Source organism: Octopus sinensis, linkage group LG6 (assembly GCF_006345805.1).
Source record: "Octopus sinensis linkage group LG6, ASM634580v1, whole genome shotgun sequence".
NCBI classification, from domain to species: Eukaryota; Metazoa; Mollusca; class Cephalopoda; order Octopoda; family Octopodidae; genus Octopus; species Octopus sinensis.
Window position 1 is genome coordinate 66066408 of NC_043002.1, and position 25727 is coordinate 66092134.

The 25727-nt window shown below is 35.5% G+C and overlaps 1 protein-coding gene across 5 annotated transcripts in view; it reads right to left on the reverse strand.

Annotated features, from left to right (window-relative positions):
- The window catches only part of LOC115212925 (UDP-N-acetylglucosamine--peptide N-acetylglucosaminyltransferase 110 kDa subunit), a 65197-nt gene that overhangs the window by 36475 nt on the left and 2995 nt on the right, over positions 1–25727 (reverse strand). For all 5 annotated transcript variants that reach the window (XM_036503958.1, XM_036503959.1, XM_036503957.1 and 2 more), the window contains exons 2-4: positions 7109–7259; positions 3663–3906; positions 1078–1146 (exon numbers count right to left, since the gene is read on the reverse strand). In XM_036503958.1, the coding sequence (XP_036359851.1) occupies positions 1078–1146; positions 3663–3906; positions 7109–7259 (464 nt within the window). The remainder of the gene's footprint in view (positions 1–1077; positions 1147–3662; positions 3907–7108; positions 7260–25727) is intronic.

Sequence of the window (25727 nt, forward strand, 5' to 3'; positions counted from 1 at the left end):
ATGCCTCCCCATTTGTAAAGAACACAGTGGTTTGAAACCTTTATTCTACAAATCTTTCTAGGTTTAGCTCTCCCTCTAAATTCATTAGCTATACAATAGCTGACAAGCAAATTATCAAGAAATATTTTGCTTTACATCTAAAAGCCTTCTCTAACAAAATACATTTGATACCTAAGCTGTTACCTATGCTCTATTTATAACTGCAACTGTTATAAATAGAGCAAGCAGAAATTTCAATTAACTGTTTTTCACACTATCGTGGATTCTCATATTTTAGAAAAAAATTAGTTTGAGAAAACAGTTTTATATATTGCATGATAAAATGCTTTATTGGGTTTCTATTTATAAAACATGACTACGAGCTGAGCTAATTTTTATCAAGTTGGAATACCTGCCATCAATATCTGTTGAGATTGGATTCATATCTGCTTAGCAATACAAAAGTAGAAATAAGTACTAATTCTAAAGGAGATTTCCATTTTTCAAGTGTGAAATATACAATTATGAAACACAATTTTAATTTGGCTTTTATTTGGAGGGTCTAACTGATCAAAGTAAATGAGGATGATAAGGAAATCGAAAGCAATTTCAGGTAAAAATTCAAACAAAAAAAATAATAAAATAAGTAATGTGTTCATTTTTTTGTTTGAATTTTTAAAAAGAAACAAAATGTCCAGATATGTTCAAGCCCCAGCTCATCATCTAGAAAAACAGGGAATCCCGGGAAAATCAACATGACCACACTGCAGTCTTCTGACAGAAGATAAAAACTTATTAAATAGATTTGACAAAGGATGGTTTAACATCTTTGAGACAGTTAAATGGATAAATTGATCCCATATCTACAATATTGTATATTACAAAGGAAAAGAAAAGATTGACAGTCAATCTCATACATACATACATACATATATGTACACACACACATATATATAAATACATAAATATATTTATATATATATGTTTATATATATGCACTCAGACATATCTATATACACATATGTAATATATAGATTTATTTACACAAAATATAGGTGTGGAGTAAAATTTTCATGACACAGGAAGTACATATTTTACCTTTGCCTCATCCAATCGCCCCAATGCCTTGAGCAAGTTACCCAGGTCACTCCGTACACAATACAAATCCTGTAATGATAAAAACAAAACAGGGTTTTAAAATCCAAGAAATAATATTAGCAGCAAAATATTAAAATCTGTGTGCATGGATACATACTGAAAAATTTAACTATGTAACACTGATATTCAAAATTAGCTTAACCGTTTTGTCCATTCCTCCATGTTGGCATGGATTAGATGACACCCTTCCTAATACTAACCTTTGACTGTTCTTGAGATTTCTCAATCTCCACAGCATGCAATGCACAAAGAAAATAGATAATTTATTAAGAAGTGCCAACACTACCATTCAAGCAATGTGACTTTCATACAAACAAGTGCAATTGTAAACAGATGCATTTGTATACATATGCCATCAGGGTATTTTTTTAATGCTTGCAAGCATAGGATGGAATTCTTTGAGGCACATTTTCTATGGTCAGGTGCTGTTCTAGTTGGCAGATGCTACCTGTTTCCAAGCAAGATAATTGTCCCCATAGCCTAGCAAGTGTCTATGCCGATTGAAAATGAATGACACTGCTCATATGATGATGGTGGTACACATTTACAAACTATCAGGCAATGTGAAGACAAAGCAATTCAAACAAGTATATATATACTGTGTGCGAGAAGACCCGGCAGGACAAGTGAGACCATAACCTGTGGCCTTCTACATGGGATGGAGCCAGCCTACGTATGCATACCTTCCCTTCTTGGGACACAAAACTCTACTTGTGAAGACCTGTTGAGGCAAGTGAGGATCAGAATCGAAATCGATCAATGGAAATTGCAGCTGAGTTACCAGTGCCGGTGGCACGTAAAAGCACTATCCGCTTGTGTCCGTTGCCAGCCTCGCCTGGCCCCCGTGCCAGTGGCACGTAAAAGCACCATCCGTTCGTGTCCGTTGCCAGCCTCGCCTGACCCCCATGCCGGTGGCACGTAAAAGCACCATCCGTTTGTGGCCGTTTGCCAGTTCCGTCTGGCACCTGTGTGGGTGGCACGTAAAAAGCACCCACTACACTCACGGAGTGGTTGGCGTTAGGAAGGGCATCCAGCCATAGAAACACTGCCAGATCAGACTGGGCCTGATGCAGCCTTCTGGCTTCACAGACCCCAGTTGAACCGTCCAACCCATGCTAGCATGGAAAGCAGACGCTAAATGATGATGATGATGATGATATATATATATATACTAGCACTATGACCCGGCGTTGCCGGGTCATAGTGCTAGTGCAGGCATATACAGATGCGTGCGTGCGCACATACACGCAAGTACTGTCCAAATCTCTGACCAATCACATACAGCTAGCTGGCATTCAATTGGTGTATCAAGTTTCGGGCATTTTGATTGGGTTTTGGATAGGAAATTCACAAAAAGTCACTTCTATTGATTTTTTAATGGCTTTGCGGGGTGACTGGGGAAATGTAAAGATGTGCTTGACCACCCTCTAACTGAAAAATTGTGGATTTGTATAAAGGACACACACAGACATTTTGCCGTTTATATATAGAGAGAGATACACACCTCAAAATATGAGTATATGTATATTTTTAATATTTAGCAGAAGCAGCTCTAGGGCCAAGAGTTTAGTGTGTTGGTGCGTATCTAACTAGTTACAGAACTAAGAGCTGTGGATTTAAATATATAAATTCACAGCTCTTCAATTTGTAACCAGTTTGATAAGTGCCAACACACTAAACTTTAGGCCCTTGAGTCACTTGCTTTTACAAAATATCTGCAATGGTTCCATAACTACCATCTCAGCTATAACCTTGGAGCCCCAGTAATCCATTACAGTACTTACCTAGTGTACCTAATCGTTTAGATCACCTGTGAACTAAACCCCCATACCTTGTATAATATATATATATATATATATATATGCACCATTCAGTTTCCATCAGCCAAACCCACTCAAAGTTCTGATCAACCTGGGTTATAATACTAAACACTTGCCCAAGGTACTACAGTGAAATGGAGCCTGAAACCATATGGTTGGGAAATCTTAAACCACACAGCCATTCCTGTGCCTATATATATATATACACATACTCCTGAGCTTTTTTCAAAACTACACTCAAGGATTTGGTCCTTGCTCAAGGTGTATGCATGGTGGGACTGAACCCAAAGTTACAAGCTTGGTAAGTGAACCTAACCACACAGTCATGCCTGCACCTCTTTTAGCCACGCTGTTATACAACAGTAAATAATCTAGTCACAACACCTTATATACAGGAGATAAATAGATGTTGCAGGAAAGCTAATAAAAAACGAAAAAAGAAAAAAAACTGCATATGTGGAGGCGCAATGGCCCAGTGGTTAGGGCAGCGGACTTGCGGTCGGAGGATCGCGGTTTTGATTCCCAGACCGGGCGTTGTGTGTGTTTATTGAGCGAAAACACCTAAAAGCTCCACGAGGCTCCGGCAGGGGATGGTGGTGTTCCCTGCTGTACTCTTTCACCACTCTAAAGGCGGTGCTCCAGCATGGCCGCAGTCAAATGACTGAAACAAGTACAAAAAAAAAAAAAAAAAAAAAAAATACTTACAGGATTATACTGTAATGCTGTAACGTACGCCTGCACTGCTTGCTCCATGTCTCCAGCGGCGACCAAGGCAGCTGCTAGATTGATATAGCCATCAATGAAATCAGGTTTTAACCGAACAGCATGGCGGTAATTTTCCAAAGCGTCTTGCAACTGAGCTCGTTCTTTGTAGACATTGCCTAAATTTGAATATGCTTCAGCTAACATTGGATTCTGTTTTATAGCTAGTTGACTAAAATAAGCTGATCTGCAAAGGAAAACAAAAGCTTTAATTAGCCGGATGATGTACGTTACTCAAAGACAAAAATACAAAAGCTATTTTATAACATTATATCTTTCCTTTTGCAATAGTGCCTATTTTATCTTCTTTTTTTTTTTCCTTGTTTCAGTCATTAGACTGTTTCAGTCATTAGACTGGGGCACTGCCTTGGGTTTAGTCAAACAAACTGACTCCAGTACGTTGAATCACTAAGTTATGGAAATGTAAACAAACCAACATCAGTTGTCAAATAGAGGTAGGAAATAAACATACACACACACAAAATAGGATGGAAACTAAAAGATATTGTTCAAAAGATTACCCATTCAATACCAAAAAACCACAGTCCATACAACCAATCTACCCTAGCTCTCTGATACAAACTCTTAAAACCACTTTAATATAAATATAAATTAAATTTCTTTAGCATAATATATTAATAGTCAACAGCACCATAATAAATATTTGTAAAAATAATTTATATTGTATTATAAACACCAACTTAGATAATCATTGTTTTAACATCTATTTTGCCATGTTTGCATGGGCTGGAGAGAGCTTACGGAGGCAGATTTTTTTACAGCCAAATGCCCTTCTTGTTGGCAAACAGGTTTCTGTAGAACACTGGAGATGAATGACACTCATTTACAACTTCCAACAGAGACAGACACAATCTTGCACACAAGCCACACACTCAACAGGTTTCTTTCAGTTTCTGTCTACAAAATCCTCTTAAAAGCCTTTAGTCAGCCTGTAGCAATTCCCACATATATATGATCCATCTCTTCTCCCAACTAGTAAACTCCATTCTACTCCCACTCAGAGCTTAAAGTTTTGTCTTTTCATCATCCCTTCTATAACTCTAACTCCTTTCCCATTCCTCTGCTCAATATTTTTTAGTGTCTAACCATCCCTTTAGAATTTGTTCTTTTTTGACCAGCAAAAGTTGAAACTAAACACTTGATTAATAGAAATTATGTAAGAGGATAGCTTCAATGGCAGAACATGAGAAAATGCTTTTCAGAATTTTGTTACAATCCTGCAGCTTTGCTTTTTGTCTCTCTTGGGAAGTTGTGAACTGAGGTCCTTTAAATTGATTTGACCGCTATCAAAAAATTTTGCTTTTTGCCAATGTCTGCAGTCTCCCTCCCTCTCAGCATTTACAGCATCCAGCTGTAAAAACCTTGCCAAAACTGACCTCGACCGTGCCACATAAAAAGCACTAAGTCAACTTGCTGAGTGGTTGATGTTAAGAGCATCCAACTGTAAAGAAGTATGGTGCAGGCTTTTGCTTGGCCAGCTCCTGTCAAACCATCCTACCCATGCCAGCATGGAAGGCAGATGTTAAACAATGATGACTTGTCCAAGATGCTGTGCAGTGGAATGGAACCAAAAACCACATAGCTGGAAAGTAATCTTCTTAATCATACAGCCATGTATGTGCATATATAAATGCTTATTTTACAAAGCACTGAAATTCTTCATTAATTTTAAAATAAAAAAAAAAAGCATTCATTTATTTTCTACCATTGTATTATGCCGAAATGGCATTGAATCTGTGTTCAAATGCATTTCCATCATTCACCCTTCTTTATCGCTAGCCATCACTTTCGCCCTCCCGTCACTGACATCTATTACTCACTCTCTCTTCATAGCTACCCATCACACTCGCGTTACTTCCTCTGAAATCACTTATTACTGACATCGTCACACTCCCATTATTGTTATCCATCTCTCTCAAAGTAACTTCCTAATACATTATTCATGGCAGACATATAACACTACCTTCAGCCTCTCTGATTTCCATTACTCTCTCTTCCAATATTATCTTTATATCAATCACACTTGTACTTTTTTATTCAATCTCCTTACCAACAACATATAGCTGTCAATCATTGCCTCTTCCATTACTCCTTCAGTCACCTTACCTGCACCACTACTTCCCCCATCATACCCTCTCACCCTTATTCTCTTTCCCATCACTCTTTATCCACACAACCATGTTGCCTTGAATGGAGATATTGTATAGAGGAGAATATTATTTACTCATAGAGGGGGAAAAAAAAAACTTTTCTGGTGCTGTGATAAAATCCGCCCAGTACATGAAAAACATCTAACTATAGAAACCATCCCCAAAATGGAATATATAAGCAAAATAAGGCCCCAATAATCTCTGTGGAAACTGACTCAGCCCACAATAACCTATCTAATCCATGACAACATGGAAAAGCAGACAAAAATGATGATGCATCTATTCTTGTTAGGCCATGTTATCTTCTATTTCCATACTTATAAGGACAAGGAAAAGATACAGTTAAGTGAATATAATAGAGAATTAGCTCATCATTATCATCGTCCGTTTTCCATGCTAGCATGGGTTGGACAATTTGACTGAGGTCTGGTGAACCAAATGGCTGCACCAGACTCCAATCTGATCTGGCAGAGTTTCTACAGCTGGATGCCAACCACTTCGAGAGTGTAGTGGGTGCCAGTCAGGTGGTACTTTCCATTATATCCAAGTCAGATTAAGAAACAAGTTTCTATTTATCATTGTATATGCTATCATTAAACCTTAGCTTTATTACTAGTTTTATATAGAGTAATCCCTTGTCATATCGCAGTTTATTATTTAAGTTTTCATTGATTCCTCCATGGTAGTGTTTTGCAATAATAAAAAAATAAATATATACAAATTATAAAAATAATAAAAATATACAGTACAGTAGCCGTTTCTACTTTGCAGATTTTCACCAATTGCGGGGGGGGGGGGCACAACACCTGCGATAGTCAAGAGAATACTGTGTGTGTACACACACACATACATACAAGAAAATTAATCAAACAGCCTAAATAATTGTTTTCAATTACTCATCTGAAATAAGTTTATAGAAATGGCGACAAAATATTTTGTGGCACTTTAGCTAGCCATCCCCCAGGAAAATAAAATAAAATTAGAAACAACTCTAAAACAGAAATGTCAAGTTGCTGAGCAAATTGACATTTCAACAGCAACCATTTTCAATAACTATCTTTCCCATTCATATCTGAATATTAGCAATAATGAATTCAACTATATATAGCATTAGCCTTGAAGCAACAACCATGAAAACTAATCTCTTGCAGATTATATACAGTATGTACCCATAAACCCTTGTGTAAGTTTAAACTAGTTCTAAGAGTATATACTTACTTTTCTAATCTTCTACACTGGAAGTGTATAGAAGACAAGAGTAATAATACACCAGTGTTGTCTGACTCCTGCCTCCATAGTTGCATACAGTGTTGTTCAGCACTATCATAATCTCCTGCTTGGTATTCACGATGTGCTAATTCGGCTAAACCTATATTGAAAAGAATTGAAAATGACAGGATATTAAAAATGCAAGCTGAATAAATTTATGATGGGACAACAATTTGATAAAATAAAAGGTCATGTGCATTTTTTCTCTATAAAACAAAAACAAGCATGCCCTAACATGGTTTCAACTGGCTTGCTTAAAACTAGAATAAAAAGAGCCAATTATTTTTTATTGACTTCTTTGTATGCAGAAAAATACAGATTAATATATTTTAACCCTTTAGCATTCAGATTATTCTGTCAAATGTAAAGCTTATTTATTCACATTATTTTGAATTAATCATGTATTATTTCGCAATTTTCAGATTTCAGTGATGTTACTGTTTATGTTTAGAATGACAAATATTGGGTAGATGGGAGAGGCCAGAGCTGGCCAGTTTGAACATAAAACAGGTAGAATATCTGGGTTGGATATGGCCAGATTAAATGCTCAAGGGTTAATATATTCTGTTTAATATATATTTTACTGGTGTCAGTCATTTAACTGAAGTTAGGGACATTTTCTTCAACAGTTTGGTCATACACATCTCAGTACTTATACTAATCTTGCACTCATTTCAATAAATCTCTTTTTCTTAAGGTCAAAAACAAACACCAGACGCAGTTTGTAATGATCAAATTCTAATTACATAGATATCAATGGTCAACCTGTGGTTGTACTACTAGAACACATCTGTACAAGGCTGCAAAGTTAACTTCTTAACCATACTGACATGCCTGGGGTGATGCAAATGACTCCTGAGCATTTTTACATCTGATTCCTCCATACTGCTATGTGCAAGAGGAGAGTTCACAAGGCAGTCATCTATTATTAGATACCCTTCTATTACTTGTTTTCAAATAAGATACTTTATTCCAATGGTCTTTGCATATCAAACTGTCAAGTGGAATGTTTTGTAGATGGGATGACAAATGTCACTGCTGCACAAAGATACATAAAGACAAAAAAACAAACACACAAAAGCTTCCATATAGTTCCAAGTGATATTGGTTGACCGGAGGCTATAAAGGAGTCACGTGACCAAGGGGTCGTGTCATCTATCAGATTCAAAGCCATATGGTTGTGAAGCAAATTTCTCAAAGACACAGCAATACCACAAATAAACTGAAGTTACAGAGAGTACTCAATGTCAAGTAGACTAGATACAATTACTTTATCTTAAATGAAGTTGACAACCTTTACATTATTTCAACTAAACTTGCCAGGCTGATCATGTTATCAACAAAGCATTTCCAACATTAACAATAGTCAGTAGCACAAGAGACACATTGTAAACTTTCAGCTTCTTTATGCCTGATAGTATATCAACAAAGAAATATTTCCAGCATTAATTTTATTTTTACATTGGTAAACAGAACATATAAACTTCAGGCAGTTCTTATTTACATTCAATAGCTTAAAGTAGCTCTTTACTAGATTGCCCTGTAGAAATTGCTTTCATGCAAGCATCTTAATATCTCAGACTTTCTACATAAAGCATTTGTTAATTTTGTCATTTGTTATTTTAAACCAAACATAGCTGGCATTACTTTGTATGGTATGCGAGATACAATGCCATCAAAATTATAACTAGCTTCAATAGCCAAACATAACTAGATACGTTTGTGGCATTCCTCTTTTCCCCATTCCTGAATATGGACGGGAAAAATAGCCTTCACGTGTACCAATGCAAGAGTGTGCATTTTAGTTTTAGCTTTCATTTTCTATCAAGAGGATAGGTCTATTTCAGGGGTGGGGAAACTTTTTAATGGGACAGGAAAAAATTTCCAAAGAAAAAGGTCCGTAGGCGAATCATAAATTCTAACTCTTATAAGTGTAAATCTTGTATATATAATGCATAACATTATTAACACTGTCACTGAATTTAGAACATTTATATTACTTATGAGGTATTCTATATTTTTCAGCTAGAGTGTAGTTGGCTCTCAAGGGGGTGGTAAAAAAACTAGTAATATGCGTGTTATAGTAAAAACAATATTTCCATTCAAATGGCAATTACTGGACAATTTCCTGTTCGAGTCTAACCATTTTAAGTCACAGTGGAAAAACAACCTATGTCAGAAATAGGCATATATTATATAAATTTTATAAATGAAAAATTTACTAAAATTTGTACCTACGAGTATACCAGCCTGCGGGCACAATAAAATGGACTCGCTGATGCAATTGGAAACTCAGGTAGGAGTTTCCCCACCCCTGGTCTGTTTAGTCCAGTAATGACATTCAGCTACTACAAACTACTTCCCCTGTATTTCACAGAAAATGGTGCCCAATATTTTCCCATTTGGTACACTGACCTCAGCAATCAGTGTTGAATAATTTTCAGTTCTTATGATTGATCACAGAGTACTCATAATTAGCATCAAGAAATTTCCTGTCATGTTCTAAAATTTTATTAAAGGGAAATATTAAACCAGATATTTATGCTTGTTCAATTTGCTGCACCAGCTCAGGTAAGAGAAGATTTGTTTTTAAACATGCTTCTAATGCGTAACTAATAATTGGCAGCTTTATGAGAAGTTACCTTATATGACAGTATAAGGTAACTTATAATGTAACAGTATATCTTTTTTGTTACCAGAGTTCTACTGAAATTCTGTTTTAAATAACTTCAAAAATGATGAATTCAGTAAAATAACCGTCATTATAAAGCTACTGTTTGCAAAGTTTTAAATCACATCACTTCAAAAAGTTTATATCACAGAACCAGGGGTAGTCTCAGTTGAGCTGGTAACAAAAGAGGTTAACATTCTTTTATATTACTAAAGTATTTGAGATATTGCAAGAGTAAGCAGAATCTTAATTTACATACAATTTTTGACATCATAGTTTATCATTATTTTCAACCTACACTTAACATCAATTATCTTTCCTTTAAAGAAGAAAGCAACATTGCAAGTGAATGATACAGCACAGATAAGACCGAAGTCTCCTGAAACAGGAAATAAAACAGAGTTTGCTGAATGGCTGTAGCTTCATGGACAAGAGAATGATTATCATTTCATCTTGTAAAGTTATATACACCAAGTAAACAACTTTTAAAGAATTTAGCAAGAATTCTATAACAATGTACACATAATCATCCATGAAGCTACTGAAGAGAGATGGTGTTTACAAGATTCTTGATTGATGGACAAACCTAATGAGGAGTATAGCTGGCTAGTAGAAACAGCTTGTACATGTAGAAAACGTACATTTAAAATTCAAGAAATTGAGGGTTGTCACAGGTATGTTTTGCAGCAGAATCAAATTCTCTTGAAGTGGCCATATTTTGTTTACACACATCAAGACATTTATAATGTCGATAGTCATGTAGACTGCGTAATTATAATGATCAACCCATGCTACATACTCAAACATTTGTTGGTACATGCAAGCACTGAGAATTTCAAACTTAAAGCAAGTTTTCAGCAGATGTGACATGCATTTTATTTTTTATTTTTTTGCAACTCATGAGTGTGTAAGAAATATATTGAAACACATCTGAGGATGATAGAACAATATTAGATATATATATTGTTTTAAGCCCAAAGCATTTACTGTTTTCATTTTCATCCTATCACACATCCCTTTCATCACTATCATTTATGTTTATTACTTTAGCTTCTCATTCTCTTTAAAGAGGCAGACAAAGCGAGTAAAGATCCTTTAGTTATGATAAGATCATGGTTACCTCTCAAGAACTGTTGTCACAAAAGAAAACACACCTAGTGCACTCTGTAATGCAGCTGATGTTAGGAAGGGCAACTGGTCATAGAAATCAAACCAAACGAAAATGAATTCAGCAAGATGATGTCACCCCCTACATTGACTATTCATTACCTCTATAGCTGATGAGCAGAAATAATGGGGTAAATTGCATTTGTGTTACAGATAGATTTAAGATAAAATGAAAATACTGTGTGAATGATACTATGATATAGAGTTATTTAACACTTGTTTTTCTGTACTAGCATGGCTTGAACAAGAAACTGATTTTGAGGCAGGGTTCAGCAACCAGATGCTCTTCCACTCACCAGCCCTTTTTATATTCCACTGGTTTTCAGAAGTGCAGAGGGACCAGTTATGTCAACAAGGAATGTAAAAATTAGCACTATTAAAATTAGCACTATTATGTTTACATAGAGACAAACAAAATATCAAGATTCACACACACATGGAAGGCTTAATTAAGTTTCTGTCAACCACATTCACTCACAAGGTACTGATCAACCTAGAGCAATGGTAGATGACACTTGCCCCAAATTACTGTACTATGAGGCTGGATCCAAAACCAAGAGATTGCAAAGCAAACTCCTCAATCACACAGCTAATGCCTGACATATTTTATATCTGATATATATTTTACAGATCACATTTATATAATATAGATATAGGTAATCTGTCATGTTTGTTATTATCAGTGAGTGTTGTTTGTTTATGGCACAGGATTGGCAGATTATTGATGGCAGAGAAAAGAACAGTGAGAGAGAGACAATCAGATAGGCAAAGCAAAAAGAAAGACAGAAAAAGGGGACAAATAGACAAAAGTAAGAGTAGTGCAATAGAAAAAGAATGGTTATGGATCAAATAAATTTCTTGACAAGAAAGAATGAAATATAGCATGTGTGTAGGTTTACATACATACATACATACATATCCCCATCAGATTTACACAAAACACACTAAAACAACTGTGAAAGTGTTCAATGAAAATTTGAAATATCCCATAAATTTGTTTTTGAGGCTTTGTATTGGACCATGAGATCAGCAATATATGTAGTCATAGCAGGTGACTTTCAGTCATCCTAACAGCCATAAAATCTCATATCAGAAGCTACTTGAACCTGAATTTAAGGAGGTATGTTAAGAAATTTAAACTGAATACAACAAGAGAAGCAACTTCAGTTCACAAACAGAAAGAAAAATAAATATTTTTTCCCAAAATTCAAGACATCTATCACAATCACAAATGTCTATAATTAAAAAAAAAGCAACACTTGCCCAAACCAAAAGGATGTTAAAATGATCAATGAACAATTCAAGTTGCATAAAGATAAATTTATTTACAAGCCTATAGACAAATTTTCAAATGCCAAATGAACAGTAAATTACTCTGTTGAGTTCCTAAACAACTTGAAGGTATTTGCTACACCACATCACAAGTATTACAAATTATTCTTCTCAGGAACTTGGATGCACATGTCATCTGATCGAAGCAATAAAACAAAGGCTGGTGAGCACTTATCACAAGACTTTTAATCATTTGAATTTAAAAGCTTGCAATTTCCAGTGCCTATGTAAACAAACACAAGGACACATATCTACTTAGATTCACACACAACTTTTCCTGATACCTTTTACATACTTAGAAAGGATATGGTATACACCTGAATACATTGAAGAAAAAAACTAAAAGTAATTCACTAGCAATAATTATATAGAATAGTCTCTTGTTTTTCAGACAGAATAAATATAATGCCATCAAAATATAAGTTTCACAAACTTGAAATAATAAAATATTTCTTTTTACATCAGTATTTATATTTAAGTATCTATATTTATGACACAATATACACACTTCCAAAACCAGGTTTTGTACTGAAAAAGTAAACAGTCACTCCCTTCGATAAATAAATTACACTTCCGGATGCCTACTGAGCATATAAAACTAATGAAGCCCATCCCTCTCTAGGTCCAATCACAATCAATTTCTTCCAGAAAGACAGATACACACACACACACACACACACAGAAAAAGAGAAGTATCAATAAATAATTTGGGATGAGAGGTAAAGTTGAACTCTATATTTCATTTTAAAGAATAGAGAAACGAAGGAAACCTAAGGCATTGTATATAATATTCAAATGCCTGCAAAATCATTAGACACACACACACACACACACACACACACACATGCATGCAGTATATGGTGTTCAGGCTAAATCTGACAATGTTTTGTCTCCATTTTTCAGGAACAGCTTAATGTATTGGTGAACAGTCAACAGCATTGGAGAGCATAATGGTTGAAGTTTTAGTTAAGAAAAAGTTAGCTGACATGGAGGACTGAAAGCCAACTGAATATTGAAAATAAGTTATTAGTATCATGATGATCTGTACCAAGTAGCAAAATGCTAACATCATAACTGCTGCTTAATGCTCTGTGAATACTGTAAAGGCTGTAAGGTGTGACAGAAATCTGCAATAGAGACTACAAAGCCATGGCTAGCAGGAAGGGACACAGCAGACATTCTGACTGCATTCATGTTAGAATTCATCCAACAACAGCAGGATAAGATGAAAAATCCAATAAAAAGAATCCAGGTTTTGGCAAGGGAAACTTGGAAGTTGCCCTAAATGAGGACCTTCACTACCACACAAACAAGAGGCACAAGGCCAAGGAGAACCACTTAATGAAAGCAAAGAAGCTCCTGAACAAGCTGAGGCATCCTGGTGAAATTGGAGATGATCTGTTTTTTTCAGATGAAAAGAACTTCTGCCAGGACCAGATTCATAACACCCAGAACAGGTGGCTTGCCTACAAACCAAGTGCTATCCCACATATCATAAAAACCAAGTTCCCTCAAACTGATTGTCTTGAGGGAAGTTCCCTCAAACTCTGATGGTCTTAGGTGTCAAGTGGGGGAAACGTCATGCTGCCCCACATCTTTGAACAGGCACTTGGGTTCAATTCAGATGTCGCCATAAAGCTGCTGAAAGGCCATATGTGTGGTAGTAGGATTCAGCTCCTAACCATACCTCCAAAAAAAGAGTTAAAAGTAGTTACTGGAGAATTTCTACAATTTTGGCAGCCCGAATTTCTGGCCACTTAATTCCCGTGATTATAATCCTATTGTTTATTATGTGTTGAGTACAGTTGAGAACGACAACAATCACTCTACCTACAACACTGTCGAGCAAATGGTCAAAATCAAGGTGTTCGAAGATCTTCCAAGGGACACCATAAAGAAGACTATGTTGGAAGCTGAGGATGGTTACCTTGAGTAAACTTATCTCCAAACCATAATCTTGATATTTTTTGAGTTTTTAAAATACTTATTTTTGAACTGGATATTCATGTCTTTTCCTTTTATGCGAACTGTCAAATTTGGCCAGAACACCCTTAGGTAAATATTTTGAATATAGGTGTAAGTATATATACATCAATAACTATATGTACATATATATATATAAATATTTGTATGCATGTGAATATATTTATATATACAATTTATATATATGTGTGAGGGTTGGTATTATGAAGGATATCTAGCCATAGAAATCTTACTAAAGGTGCCAATGAAGCACAAAGTAGCACTCTGGTTCATTGGATCACGTCAAACCATTTATCCCATGTTAACATGGAATATAGATATTAAACGGTGATGACGATAATGATGTGCATATGTGTGTCTACATGTTTATATTTATGCTTACACGTGTATGTAAGATCATACAGCAATGTCTGAAGACATCTGTTTATTTATGCATATTTATTAACACCAACACAAGTACATGTATTTGTTAGTGTACACATTTACATGTGGATAGGTATATGAATATATACCAGTGTGCGTGTGTATAAAATCAGGTTTTGTATTTTACATATATATATATGCTTAAAACACCTGGCGGAATGGGATTTGGACTAATATTGCTGTCCACAAGGAAGTCAGACCCAACGACTGGTGCAGCAGTACCAAAGTCAACTGCAACAAAGACAGAAATAGTTACATAGGTATGAAACTGCTGGACCAGGTAATGAAAGATACAGAGAGGGTTACAGCTCAACTAATTAGGAAGAGAGTTAGCCTAAATGAGATGCAGTTTGGTTTTGTGTCTGAGAGAAGCATGACTGATGCTATATTCCTGATAAAGCAACTGCAGAAGTATTTAGCTGTCGAAATCGAGAAAACCTTTGACAGGGTTCTCTACCCACTTACTTGGTGGTCAATGCGGAAGCTAGGGACAGAGGAGTGGTTAGCTGTACAAACCATACAAACCATGTACAGGGATGCTGCCAGTAAGTATAGCAATGAATTCAATATACAGGTAGGAGTTCACCAAGGATCAGTTCTCAGCCCCCACTTGTCGACACATACGAGGTGTAGCAGAATCACAGGAAGGTTAACAGAAAATAGTCTGTGTGAACAAATGTGCAGGTACAATACGCACTAAAAATGTGCAGGCAATCGACTCCCACAAATGCTCAGGTGATCATTAGAAGTAGTAGATAGCTTCTGTTACCTAGGCGACCAAGTTAGCAGTGGAGGAGGAAGTTCTGAATGTGTAGTTGCTAGAATAAGTACAGAATGGGCAAAGTTCAGACAGCTTCTACCTTTATTGGTAACAAAGGGCCTCTCTCTCAGAGAGAGAGAGGCAGATTGTATGATGCCTGTGCATATACTGCTATGTTACATGGCAGTGAGACATGGGTTATGACTACAGAAGACTTGTGAAGGCTTGAAAGAAAGGAAGCTAACATGCTCCACTGGAGGGGTAATATCAGTGTTCACACATGACAGATTGTAAATGATTTAAGAGGAAAACTACATATATGAAGCAGCAGATGTGTGCAAGAGAGAAGACTGCATTGGTTTGGTCACATGATGTGTATGGATGAGGACAGCCAAATAAAGTGCCAAGTTCTAACTGTGGAAGGAACCTGGGGAAGGGGTAGGCCCAGGAAGACATGGGGCAAAGTGTTAAGAAAGAATCTTCAGACACTGAAGAAATGACAAAAGCACGAGAGTTATGGCGATTCGTTGTACTAGAGAAGACGTGTCAAGCCAAGTAAATTCAGTGTCATCCACACATACAAGCCTGTCCTTTTCAGGTGCTGGTACCACACAAAATGCACACACATTGGTGCTGTGTAAACGCACTCAGCACACTCAAAGTGGTTAGCATCAGGAAGGACATGAAGCCATGCCACAAGAGACAATTGGAGTCTGGACAGCTCTTGTGAAGCCATCCAACTCATGCTAGCATGGAAAACTGACTTTAAACAACGGTGATGTGATATCTATATACACACAAAATGTACGTATGTATACTAACCAATAAAGATGTACAATAAAGCTATAATTGCGCACGCATATACATGCATCCAACTGCTAATGAGGAAAAAAAATCTATATTAACATCAAATAATAATACCTAATTTCTACAAAGCCAGTAAAAATTCATAATTGAAAATATTCAAAGGTAACATTTAAACAAAAATCATTGAATCTGACCTTTCACTGACCTGTTGCGCACGCACGCACACACATCTTAAATTATCCTATTCTACCACACCCAATCTTGGATCTATCATTGCAGCCAATAATAGACAAACTTAGAAATAAAACCAATAGAGATAACTTAGCTGACCCTAACACAAAGAACAATAATAAGAGCATGGATATTAAAAATAGTAAGACTAAACCAGGAAACAAAATAAAAACAATTGTCGTAATAGGGAATTTTGTCCCCTTAAAGGCTCCGTTTAAGGAGAAATACCATATATAAAGTTGAAGCCTCAGTCCTAAATGAACCTAAAAAGATTTACAAAGGTAGTACAACTGACTTCATAAGTAGATAGATATAGGGTGCATATAAACTCTTTCACTAACCACAAAACAAAAAATTCAACCACACTAGCAACATACATCAATAAATTAAAAATGAACAATAAAGAATTCAGTCTGGATTGGTCTATAAAGGAAGTCACACCATATAATACACACACGAAGAATTGTGATTTATGCACGAAGGAGACAATCCACATAATCAAAGCCAACAAAAATAGGCTTCTTAAGATATCTGATGTTATAATTACCTGTAGACACAAATATCTCCAACTTTTAAATTTTTTAAACTTTCACCAAAAATAAATAAACTATAGGATCCTAATCTAGCCTTACTTCATATTATGGACTCTTCAAAAAACTTTATACTATATATAGTGTTATAATGCACTTTAGCCTTTTAACATCATCTCCTTGAAGAGAATGGTCCGATTAAACATTCAGTTTTTAAAAATCATCTAACCTACCATTTCTTTTAAAGTTTTAACCTTGTGAATCTATTAACTCTGATGAGAGAAATATAGAGAATTACTATGGTTGGAGTTAGCTCACCCATAGAACCTATATCTTTTTGAAACTGTAAGGTTTTATACATGTTTTAGACCCTTATGAACCATTTTACATTCGTTTATTATCTTCCTCTTCAGTGATTCAAATTCGAACGTTAGGACTTTGCAAGTACATTTATGGACTTATATTTTTATATGTTTATGAATTTTTATATATTTATAAATTTTCATGTATATGTGTATATAAATTCTTAGAAATTTTTTTATATATCATATAGATGAATGCATCTATGTATGTACTTTGTATACCATGGAGAATTTTGTTAATATGGATTGAATGAATATATACATCGACCTTTGAATTTGTCTTCTCTCCTTCTTTAATTTTATATTCCTGAAGCTCTATCAGAGTGCTAATTGGTTCTGTATAAATTGGATATCTATATCACTTATTTCTTCATTGTTATATATACATATATATATACATACATACACGTAGACACACGCTTGAATGAACCATAACAATAGCTTAAAAATCAACCATTAATTTCCAACACTATAACCGTCTACCCATCCAACTGAATTCAACAAGCTTTCAACACTAATGAATGTGACCTGCACAAATCAAACTTCCAGCACCTGTATTTGTATACATGCTTGGATGAGTCATCACAATAATTATCTATAATTCAACCAATTCTATAACTAGCTATAATTCAACTAATTTAGCAGAAGCCACCCAAACAGGTTCAACAGAGCTTTAACCCTTTTGATACCAACCCACCCAAGACTGCCCTTGGTTCTGTGTAACAAACATCCTATTCAAAGTGATTTAAATGAAAATCTTCCATCAAATTTTCATGTTAATTCAGGTTCCAAATTCTAGCTTAACAATGACAGTTATTTTACTAAATTCATATATTCAAACTCAATTGAAATAAAGGCAGTGCAATTCAACAGAAATTTCAGAACAAACTTTTTGTTACCAACCAGATTGCATTACCCATAAAGATATTTTTTCATCTACCACATAAACATATTACACTACATTGTTCCCCACCACCCAAGATTAACTTCAAAAAGTCCACAAGGTCACACAAAATTCATTGCAGTAGATTTTCTATAGCTAAATGCCCTTCTTGTTTACAAGTAACTTCACATTTCCTCATGGCCAAACATTTTTACGGAAAGCTGCTTGGGTGACAGTAATGCTTGTATACACAACTGCACACTCTCCTCTCATTGCTTCCAACTGGGGTAGCCATGTATCTCTCTATGCAAAATACCAGTTTCTATCCCTCTATTATAATCTAACCTTTCATCACCTGGAACAAGGTCATCTTCCTCTGTACTACTTCCCCCTTAGTTGGGGATCTTTTCTTGCAAGTTACTTGGTGACCTTGTTGGTGCCACATAAAAAGCACCCAGTATAATCTGTAAAGTAGTTGGCATTAGGAAGGGGATTCAGCCATAGAAGCTATGCCAAAGCAAACTGTAGAGCTTGGCAGTCTTCTGGTTTGCTAGCTGCTGTTAAACCATCCAACTCATGCCAGCATGGAAGGAAAACATTAAATGATGGGCTTCTTTCAGTTTCTGTTTACTAAATCCATTCACAAGGATTTAATTGAAAAGGGGCTATAGTAGAAGACACTTAACCAAAGTATCATGCATAGAACCACAGAGCTGGGAAGCAAGCTTCTAAACCACACCTCCATGTCTGTGGATGTGTGTGTACAAATGGTTGACTGCTGCTATTCAAGGGGAGATAATCACTTCTAGCTTTAAGCACATGTGTGTGTGTGTATATTCACACACACACACAACCAACCACTCAGATGTATATGTGTGTGAGAGAGAGCACAGCAGACGAAGAAAAGCTGTGACACTGCCAGCACAATTTGAATACTCAACAATGATTAACACTTCTGTGATAACCACTACACCAAAGCAACATCACTACTTAGAGATATCATACATAAAAAGAAAAAACTATTTTAAACTAGCCTTGGAACTATGTAGATTTTACAAAATATAGATGTCTAATATCTATTCTATAGATGCTAGACATAACTATCTGATCAGTCAACTGACTTCATTAACAAAATACTTTAACTCATATATATACACTTAGTTGTTTGTCTATTGAGTGCAGACATGTTGGAGTACCGCCTTGGAGAGTTTTAGTCGAACAATCAACTCCACGACTTGTGTTTTTTAAGCCGAGTACTTATTCTATTGGTCTCTTTTGCCCAACAGCTAAGTTACAGGGACAAAAACAAACCAGGTCAGCCCAAAGTTATAGTAGAAGACACTTGCCCAAGGTGCCATGCAGTGGGACTGAACCTTGAGCCATGTGGTTGAGAAACAAGCTTCTTACCACACAACCACAACTGCACCTATATACATAGAGCCTTTTGTAGATTTTATAAGAACTAGACTGTCAACCTCAGTACTGACATCACAGGTTTGATTTCATCTGAGCCATTTCACTTTAATCCAGTGTACCTCTGACTTACATCTTATCACTACATGTCTCACATTCACCACCCACACATCACCTTCTTTTCCTTCATCTTTCCCTCATCTACTCTATTACTATTTTGTTACTTTTCACCCTTTCTGAACTGTCAGCCACTCCTTTCTCTTGCCTACCTCCCTTCTAACACAGTTTCCACTAACTCCCACTCCACTCCTGTTCACTACTCCCATCTCTAGCCATCTCTCATTCAGCCCATACACTCCTGCAATCTATCTGACTTGTACCCACACTTTTATTCGCCTTGTACTTGAGACCAAAGATATCATTGCAATTATTTCTAGTTCTCTCTCTAATCCGCTCCAACCTAATTACTCACCCACGCATACATAATGTGAGGTATCCATATATCTCCTCTACAGCAAGAAACTTGTTCTCATCCCTTCTATCATACTTTAACCACTAAACACCTCATGTAAAATTGCCCTCCTCTTTACCAAACACCCAATCAGACAAGAGTCCTCTATAGTATTGGTGCCATGAAAAAATTACAGTTAACTGTAATGTTCTTGGCATTACAAAGAATATCCAGGTGTAGAGGCTATCGTTTAATGTCTGCCTTCCATGCTGGGACAGTTTGACAGGAACCAACCAGACAGAGACTGCACCAAACTTCTGTGACTCTTTTGGCAGGATTTTTACAGTTGAATACCCTTCCTAACACCAACCACTCAGCAGAGTGTACTTTTTACATTGCACAAGCACAGGCAAGGTCAGTTTTGGCAAAGGTTTTTACAGCTAGATGCTGTAAATGCTGAGAGAGAAAGAGAGAGAGAGAGGGAGAGGGAGACAGAAGACATTGGCAAAAGGCAACATTTTTAGATAGAGCTCAAATCAATTTAAAGGACCTCAGTTCACAACTGCCCAAGAGAGACAAAAAGCAAAGCTGCCAGATTTTAACAAAATTCTGAAAAGCATTTTCTCATGTTCTGCCATTGAAGCTATCCTCTTACATAATTTTTGTTAATCAACAGTGTCTAGTTTCAACTTCTGCCGGTCAAAAAAGAACAAATTCTAAAGGGATGATTAGACACTAAAAAATATTGAGCAGAGTGGGTAGGAGTTAGAGTTGCGAAGAGATGATGAAAGGATAAAACTTTAAGCTCTGAGTGGGAGTAGAATGACATTTACTAGTTCAGAGAAGTCATAATGGTGGGAGAAGAGATAGTTCTTATATATGTGGGATTGGTGAATGTAATCAGTTAAGTGACTGTTAAAGCAGATGTTTATATGTGTACAACAACAGCACTTTCCCAAATATCTATATGCACTTGCGCTTTATAAAATGGTAACTGATCAGAACCAAAATATCTCTTAGTACTGAAAATAAAACCCAGTCTTCCAAATGGAGTAAGTGATGTTAGAAGGGAAAATCAAAGGGTGTAAGGTCTAGAAGAGGAATTTGTTTTTATAAATAGGAAGGTTGTGATTTGAAGTTACTGTTTGTGAAAGCAGTCTCAAGTCTTGTGTGAGGTTGTGCATAGATGAGGAACACTACCTGTGTAGGAGAAAGGGTAATGCTAGTTAGTATATCAATGTACACAAAATAAGAACATGGAAGAAATGGATTAGTATTTAATAGAGTTATACTTCAGAGCATTTCACCCAAATGCAAAGACTAAAACTGGGAAGAAAAAAAAGCAGACATGTACAAAATTGATGACAAATCCATGCAACTACAAGTATTTACATTAGTCAGACACTGTACCTAAGAGAGTGAATCTTTTTTACCACACAGAAGTGTGTAGGAGATCTATAAATATCTCAAGGACCACATCAGCTATTTTATATATATATAGTGGAAGCTACTTACTGCAACCACTTTGGGACAATGCCTTTTCCATAACTGGCTGATAACATGAAGCAAATAAAGAACTTAAGAGCCTCCACTGGTGCCATGTAAAAAGCATCCTGTCCACATTGTGAAGTGATTGGCATTTGGAAGGGCATCCAGCAGTGAAAGCCATGCCAAAACTGACATCGCCTGTACTGGTGCCACATAAAAAGCAATCAGTCCACTCTATGGGGTGGTTGATGTTAGGAAGGGCATCCAGCTGTAAAATCCATGCCAAAACAGACACAGTAGCTTGGTGTAGTCTTGTACCTGACTGGCTCATGTCAAACCATTCAACCCATACCAGCATGGGAGGTAGATATTAAACAATGATGATGAGATTATATATATATATGTATATATACACACACACACACACACACACACAAAGACAGGCAAGTGATTCTGGGTAGAGTTATCTATGAACTAAATTGCACATACACAACACTGAGGTGGGATTGGAATGTGGTGATTTGAAGTGGAATAGTTTCCATCAATCTTTGTTGGCAAAGAATAAGCTAATTTTCATAAAGAGCAACATAGTTGAAGTTGATTCAGTGGAAACAAAAAACTCTTAAATATGTTGCTATTTATTTTTAAAATGTGATCGACATTTCAACATCTACGTCTCTGTGCTTGCATGGGTCAGGCAGAATATTTTTTTAGGCAAATTCTCCTACAGTCAGATACCCTTCCTTTTGCTAACCTTTTCTGTTTCCAAACAATGTAACATTTCCTCATTACCAGCCATGTTCTTCACAGATGTTAAACAAACATTGTATGACAGTGATGCTCAATTACAACTATCTCCATGTCAAGGCATAGGTAAACACAAAATGCACACACACATACATACAAGCTTCTTTCAGTTTCAATCTACCAAATCTACTTACAAAGCTTTGGATGGCCTGGAGCCTAAGTAGAAGGTATTTGCCCTAGGTGGAACTGAACTCAAAACCACAGTTGGAAAGCAAGTTTTTTAATCACATAGCCATACCATATTAATGCGTATCAAAAATTTTTGCATTATTTAACTTTTACTAAAATGATCTTATTTTTCTTTCCATTTCTTCAACCAATAATACATCAGCACATATACACATGAATAGAATGAAAACAGCTCATAACTAACACAACAAAATAATTAGTTTTGAAATGTTTTTATTCCAGTTCACTTTTCAAATGAAACAACAAATCAGAGATAAAAAAACTCAAATGGTATTTTTTTTTGTCTAACCTCTAACGTATATATTAAAATACTTATTTTGAAAACAAGTTGAGAGATTTTGGTTGACAATCAACTAACAAATGGAAGTATTTCAAATTTGATGCAGTTTTTCATAATAATTACTTCAAACATCCAGAGATGAGAAATAAATATACCACATATATTGATGTATTTATTCTTAAATTTCACATACTACAAGTTTACGTCATTAAAAAAATTATGTAGATAAAATACAGCCAATAATAATCATTCATTTACAACTACACAATGGAATGAGAAGGAATGTGTGAGGCTCATGCTTTTTCAATGGTCATTCTATTAGCTTCTAGTTCGAGCTTAGCTATTTGTTCACAACAATCACCAATTTTATCAGATATTGAACCCCTTCAGTTCAAAGATTTCTCGCAGACTTCAGATTTGATTGATATACTGCTAAATATTCAATTGCTGACAGCATTTAAGTATATTACATCAAGATAGATTCTGGCATATATATTTTACATAATCTTAAAAGGCTTTTTATTGATATTAGAATGAACAGAGTATTCAAAGTCTCTCCCTCTCCATTTTTCTTAAATTCCAGCTTCATGGAATTATTTACACCAGTAAATCTTGTTTGCATCAGGTCTACTATTTATGAAGGTAAAGAATGCTAGAAGAGTTTCATTTACCGGTACTATGATCTTATTCCTGGGGTCGATAAGTACCACTCATGTATTGAAATTGATTCAACCGACTGTGCCCCTTCAAATTTGTAGTCTGCCGACGAACGATATTATTGATCCTAAATAACCAAAAAGCTTCAGAAAGTTTAGAAGCTCATTTCTCAGTAATAAGATATTTTAGAGTTCTAAGTTCAGAAGCACCACTATGGAATTCATCATGACAGTTGACTGCTAATACACCTAGATACTTCTCAAGGAAAATGTCAAAATGATATTCCGCAAAATTCTTCTCAAACATTTAATAATTTTTTTCTTGAATTATTATTCCACATACAATGAAACTACTCCAACAACAAAATGAAAGAGCATTTAGACAATGAGTATTTGTCTCTTAAAACAAAAATATTTTACATAAAAAAACCACTTATAAACAATAATAGCTATGATCAATCAATATCATCTTGCTTTTTGCATGAAAGGACACTCGTGACTTTGCCGCAGATATCTAGCCACTTGCTCATAATAGATGTTTTATTTTAAGAAGCACAAAATCAAAGAAGGAATCGTTTTACGATTGTTCCGCAAGTTATTAAAAGAAATACTTTTCGACGTAAATGCGCCATATTGCTGAAATTACTTACAAAAACACCAACCATTCCAGAAAACAGAGCATAGTATATATATAGATGTGAGTGATATTCCACAACCACCACCACCACTACTACTACTAGAATGAAGGTGGAAGAAAAGTCGAGAAGTGCTTAAAACCATTTTTTGAAGATTAAGAAATGTACTCTAAACAATAGAAAAACAGAATTTTTGACGTGATACCGACAATAAATAGACTATATTTTCTCAAGGTTGAACCAGCTGAATAAACTTTTTTCCTTTACAAAAGAATAACCAAAATAACAAGCATCTTTCGACAAAAATATAAGTTGCAACCAAAAAACTGAAATAATTCTACAATACTTTTTCAATCTATGAAACTTTCTAGAATATTCAATTACCACATACAACACACAGAAACCTTATCCCATTCGAACATTATAATAAATGCGTTTGTCTTTGACAACGGCTGACGCCAATGAGAACAAATTGAATATTGCATAAATTAATATAAACATCGGAACCGCTGCTAACAGGTCGATAAAGCTGATGAGATCGCACGAAACACGTGGAAGACTGGTTTTCATATATTTTAGCTTTATGCAAAAACACCGACAGCGATAAGAATATCTTTCACATTACTGAAATCTATTCATTAAAAAAATATTTCGTTATTGAAATAAATTAATTTAAATGCAACTTTTACATTTATGTACAATTATAAAAAAAACACACAGACACATATCTCTATAAAAAATAAAAACTATGAGAGATCTACATTCACATCTACACCTATTAATAAAACGTCTAGATATCGTTCCGATCGTACAAATTATTGGAAAGATGAGTCTAAAAGAGATGCTAGTGTAAACGATGTTTACTTCTTTCTTAGTAATATGAGTTCGAGCATGCGCGCAAAGTGTCACAAGAGACAACGGATCGAACTGCAGAGAATTCTCTAAGAGACACGTAACAATATTATTCATTTAATCGTACTATCATGGTTGCCAGCTAACAAATACGCAAATAAAACCTGGCCAACAAAAGCCTCTGTGAACAGCTGTTTCACTGATATTGACCGACCCATCATACTGCGTTATAAGTTTAACAAAATTTTTGAAAAATCTACCTTTGTTTTTATCTATTTCCCAATTATTTTCACTTTTAGGATAAAAAAAAATACCACGGAATGATAATTTTAGATACATTTTACAGTACTTTTACATAGTCTGAGGTACTTTGTTAGCAGCCGTCGTACAATGACGATCTCTCCTTGAATTTTTATTAAAGAAAAAAACCTCATCTACATTACTATCCACTCTTTTTATATGAAACCAGATTAATATATGCTAATGATTCGACTTATGCATAGCTTTTGCTATATACGAATTAAGGAATGATCTCACAGCAACATTCCGCCGATATCACAATACAATACAGTCGGCTCCTCCTCACACTGCATTTGCAATGACTAATGATTATGATCACACACACACACACAGACGTGTGTGTGTGTA